Source organism: Melanaphis sacchari, unplaced genomic scaffold (assembly GCF_002803265.2).
Source record: "Melanaphis sacchari strain LSU unplaced genomic scaffold, SCAv2.0 Contig1519_pilon_pilon, whole genome shotgun sequence".
NCBI lineage: Eukaryota > Metazoa > Arthropoda > Insecta > Hemiptera > Aphididae > Melanaphis > Melanaphis sacchari.
In genome coordinates, this window is record NW_020270664.1 from 1 (window position 1) to 5,665 (window position 5,665).

Sequence of the window (5,665 nt, forward strand, 5' to 3'; positions counted from 1 at the left end):
CAAACGAGTCGCAAAAAAGGTTAAATGTACGCAAACGGGTATCGCCCTGTCCAGTGTGCCTTTTATGTTATAACCGCAATTGGCGCAATTATTGTTGTACTCTTCAGCCTTCTTTTCTTAGTTCATAGTTATTAGAAAGAAATTGTCGGACGATTTTAAATATTGAACATTTGTTACCTATTTTATTTATCTCTGGTGTTATCTTTTAATGATTCAAAACAAGATTTTTTTTTTGTGGATTGTCAATTTTTATTGCGAAATCTGTGATTTAATTTGAATATTAATTACTTAATAGTTTTGGTTTAGACTTGAGTTCAATAGCTAATTCAAATATGTCTAGTGAAAGTGAAAAATGTAATTTTTGTAATCGTTTAAGAAATAATTTGAATAAAGTAAATTGGAATTGCCATTTAGCTAAGTGTGAACTTTTATTTTCGACAAAAATAACTAAACCAAACAAAAAATTTAAAAATGATCGATGTGGCAATATTAAATCATTTTTTCATATAAAAGACCGAAAAACAGAAAATCCTGATTCTGATAAACAGATTCATATGACATCAATGAGTGAGATTTTATTAACTGACACTCCAACTGCAGGTAATTATAAAAATTATTTATCTACTTATAATTTTAAAATGTATTGGCATTTTACCAAATTAAAATAAAACATTTACAATTTATTAAAAAAAATACAAAAAGCTACAATTAAAAATACATGTTTTTAATTATAATTTTTTGTTGTACATTTCATGTGTTAAAAAGGAATTTTTATTTATTGTTTTACAACTAAATTTACTATATAAATTCTTTAAATCTATTAATGACAGAAAATTCGCCTGAAGCTTATGAAGACCCTACAAGTGTAGAAAAGGATAACCTATTGTATTTGGAAAATTGTGAATCTACTCAATTACATCTTTTGGAGGTAAGCAATTATATTTTTGATTAAAAACAATATTGTTATTTGACTAGTAAAAAAAAAAAAAAATAGATACTGATAACTATTTTTATTATTTATATAAATACTTAATAAATTGGTAGTATTGTAGTAAGTATTAAGTAGATTGTTTAAGATAACTGATTAGTATAAGACTTATTAGAAATATTTTTTCAACCTTGAATTTTGATTACATATTCTAAAATGTCTGAGAAATTGAACAATTTTTAAACCAACATTTTAGAATTCTAGCTACCACAATATTGTATCAATGGTGGAAAATTATTTTTATTTAAGTTTTATATTTTTCTTATAAAACGATAATAACTGTTTTTATTTGTTATTTAATGAGTTTTTTATTAAATAATTTAAATAAAAATGAATTTTTTATAAATTTGTATTACTCATTTACTTAAGTTTTAGGTATATTGAATTTATAATTATATAATAATTGTGATGTTTTACTTTGGAAAATATTAAGTATAAACTATTAAATTCAAAATTAAGTAATTTTTTTTGTGTAGTTATTTGTTTAAGTAAACATAATAATTATAAGGTATAAATAAATTTGTTATAGGAGAATACTTCTGAAGATTTTTTTGAATTATCAGCAGCCTCAACTTGGAAAAATGATCCCTTCCTGTTAACAAAAATTAAGCATTTTACACCAGAAATTATAAGTATGATTGTAGAATGGGGACCGTGTCAGCCAACTTGTGATGTTATACCAAATAAAGAATTTTTAAAAGACAAAGATGGACGGCATTTTCATGCAGAATGGTACTACAGAACTCATACAGATGGAACTAAAACAAGAAGAAACTGGTTAACTTATTCACCATCGCTAAATAAGATATTTTGTTTAGACTGTATTTTATTAGGAAAAAAACCGTTAAAGCTTGGGTAAAAGTTGGATTTTCTCACTGGAAGAATATGGGCATTGCAATAGTTAACCATGAAACAACTAATGCTCATATTGAAGCTTCATTAAAAATGAGGTTAAGGGAATCTGTTTTACCCTTAATTCCATCCTTAGAAGTAAACCGAAAATCAAGTGTAGCTCTTAATAGGGAAATTGTGAAACAACTAATAGATATAACAGTCTTTTTGGGACGCCATTGTTTGCCTTTTAGAGGGCATAGAGAACGCTGGACTGATCAACTCAAAGGTAATTTCAAAGACTTGGTACTTCTGTTATCTGAACATTCGCCGGCACTTGCGTCTCATGTTTCAACTCTTAAATTAAAAGGTCGTAAAAATACATCTTTTATTTCCTGGGATCGCCAAAATATTTTAATTGAATCTGTTTCAGAATACATATCACAAATTGTTCAATCTGATATTATTTCATCAAGAATATTCAGTGTTTCACTCGATTCTACCTTTGATATATCCCGTAAGGAACAGGTTTCTTTTATCATAAGGTATGTTAATGAAACTAATGGTACAGTTATGGAAAGATTATTAGCATTGAGAGAATCTCCATGCACTACCGGAGTTCATCTTTCTGAGTTATTTCAAAATGTTTTTAATTATCATAATCTTGATTGGAAATCAAATTTAGTGGGTCAGTTATAATATGATGGTGCTGCAAACATGAGTGGACAGTACAATGGGCTTTAAGCTAAAATACTGGAACAAAATCCTCAAGCCCTATTTATTTGGTGTTCTGCTCATAGGTTAAACCTAATAGCTAGTCAGGCAGTAGGATCTTGTTCAAATGCAGTGGATCTATTTGGAAATTTAGAAAAAATATTTACTTTTATCACTGGAAGTAAAGCACGATCAGCTTTTTTTAGAGAAAAACAATAAGAACTCTATCCAAAACAACAAATAAGATCAGTGAAACGTGTAAACACTACTCGTTGGACGTCACATGCATATGCCTTCAATACCGTACTTGATGTTTACGATGCAGTTTATCAAACGATAGAAGAAGTAAGAAATAGAGACGGAGGATCCGATTTCAAACTTGGTGCTGATTGTAATGGACTGCTTAACTACCTGACTTCTTATAGGTTTTTAATGACAGCTCTTAGTTTTAAAAAAATATTTGAAATACTTGAACCATTAACCCGTACATTACAAGCTCGTGACATAGATATTTTAGCAGCGATGTATTTAGTTAATAGTGCTAAAAAGTCCATAGTGGCACTGAGAACTGAAGAAACATTTGAAAATATTTTGATATTAGCTAAAGAATTTGATGATAAATATGAGAATGTGGAATTTGAGCCATTGCAGACAACAAGAAAACATAAAGTTAGAAAAATGGCCGGGGAATTATGTAGTGATGAAGTTGAACAAAATCCTATTCAAAAGTTTAAGGTAGATACTTATTTTTTAGCATTAGATATTATTAAAACACAAATTAGTCAAAGATTTACTGATAAAACTATTGAAGTAATGAAAGATTTTGCTTTATTATCAACCAAACGTATAAAAGAATTAAAAAAAAACCCTAAAAGCATTCCTATAGATGCATTTAAGGCTGTTTGTTTGGTATATCATACATTATTAAAGTTAGAAGATGTACGTATGGAGTATGAACAGCTTATAAATTGTGATTTAATTGTTAATGAAACTTTGCCATTGTATTTGCATCCTAATTTAAATTATTACAATTCAAGTTTGAGCTCTAACGATTCAAACAGTGACAATACTACATCTGAACAATTAAAAAGGTGGCAAAATTCATCAAGTTTAATGTGTGTTTTTCAAGATTTCTGTAAAGCTGGTCTAAAATCTATTTTTCCAAGTTTATTTATGCTTATAAAAATTGGAGTGACTATTCTAGTATCAAGCTGTTCCCCAGAGAGATCTTTTTCCAAATTAAAATTAATAAAAACTCGTTTAAGAAGCACAATGGGGGAAGATAGATTGGAAGATCTTATGCGTATCACCTGTGAAGCTGATATACAGTTAGATTCAGAAACAATAATAGATAACTTTGCTACAAAATCTACAGTTTTAAATAAAAAATTAAAATACTAAAATAATCTAATTATTTTTTGTTAATTTGTTTTAAGTTTTACTCTTTACTGTGATTATCATTAAAATAAATAAAAATTATTTATTTAAAAGTTAAAATTATATATTTTTATTATATTATAATTTATAACTACTACTACTAATATTTTATTTGCGAAATTCTATTGTTAATTATTAGTAACTTATAATTTATATTATTACGGTATTACAACTGTTTCAAGTTATGTGTACTTATATTAATAATTTTTATAATATATTTAAATAATTTTTAAAGAATTATATAAAAATGTGTGTTGTTTTAAATAGAGGAATATTATTAAGGGGGGTATGGGGGGCTCTGCCCCCCATTCATTTGTAAAAAATTTTTTTTGAGGGTACGTGGTGGATGTATTGCCTATAATGGAAAGTTTGCCCGACTATTTTAATACTGTCTCGGCGCCATAGGCTGGCTTAGTGCGAAAACACGAGATACATTTATGCACTGTTTTTTTTGCAACATTTCGTCCACCTAACGGCCAATATTTTTCGCGTACGGATGCTAATAGTGCTTGTGGTCCCGCATGAAGTAATTTTATGTGTTCATGACTAAATACTAATTTTGTGAAATGAGTGTTGGCTGGAAGTACTATCGGATTTTTTTTATCCCGTTGCATATTTTTTGCATTATTTAATCTTCCACCAACTCTTATTATTTCATCTTGATCTAAAAAAGGATTTAATAAATACAACTTGCTTTTATTTGATACACCTTTACCATTTTTTAAACATTTTATTTCGTTTGCGAAAAATTTCGATTGTACTATTTGATGTATTTTTGTTCGCGCGTACTCAAGTTCATTGACCGATATTATCGCGGCCGCATTAGGTCCGTACGTAATATTTTGTATCGCAGTATTTTTATCTCTCTTTACGATGCGATGTTTCCAACGTAATACGTATGCAGTTATTTTTAATAATTTTGCTAACGATAAATATTTCGTAATTAAATTTGTTTCTTCTGTTTGGACCAAAGTGACAATCTGATTTTTTCTTTCTTCTAGATCATCCTTTTTTCGTAAGTCTCTGCAATTGAACGTGTTTTTTGTCCATTCCGATTTTTCTTTTTTCATCCACGCAGGACCCTCCCACCATAAAACATTATGTTTTAATTGATTAGGACTGCAGCCACGTGATATAATATCAGCGGGATTGTCTTGTGACTTGACGTGATTCCATTAATCGGCTGACGAATAATTATGAATTACACCGACTCTGTGCGACACAAACATTTTCCACCTTGACGATTGTGAATTTAGCCAGGCTAATACTATGGTCAAGTCGGTCCAATAATACTTATTTTTTATTTTTATTTTTAAACTCGGTATCACCTTTTCTACCAGCTGTATTAATAAAACGGCAGCGCAAAGCTCTAATCGGGCAAGCGATACTACCTTTAAGGGCGCTACGCGTGATTTCGCGGTGATCAGCCGCGCTGTGCAGTTACCGTATTCGTCCGTAGCCTTTAAGTAAATGCATGCCTCATACGCGCAAATCGACGCGTCGGCAAAACCGTGCATTTCGATTTCATTATTATTCTCAACGCCTATTATTCTTCGTGGAATTTTTATATTTTCAATGTCAGTTAACTCTTCAAGATAATTGCCCCATTCTTCCTTTAATTGCACCAGCAATACATCATCCCATTCTAATTTGTGTTGCCATAGCTTTTGCATTAGAATTTTTGCGGTTACGATT

At 29.4% G+C, this 5,665-nt stretch overlaps 1 protein-coding gene across 1 annotated transcript; it reads left to right on the forward strand.

Moving 5' to 3' along the window:
* Nucleotides 1-332: 332 nt before the first annotated feature.
* LOC112591988 lies at nt 333-3,987 on the forward strand. Its single transcript, XM_025335950.1, has 8 exons — nt 333-354; nt 415-600; nt 831-928; nt 1,518-1,765; nt 1,822-2,451; nt 2,620-2,714; nt 2,859-3,907; nt 3,970-3,987. The coding sequence occupies exons 1-8, from the start codon at nt 333-335 to the stop codon at nt 3,985-3,987; spliced, it is 2,346 nt and encodes a 781-aa protein (XP_025191735.1).
* The last annotated feature ends 1,678 nt before the right edge of the window (nt 3,988-5,665 follow it).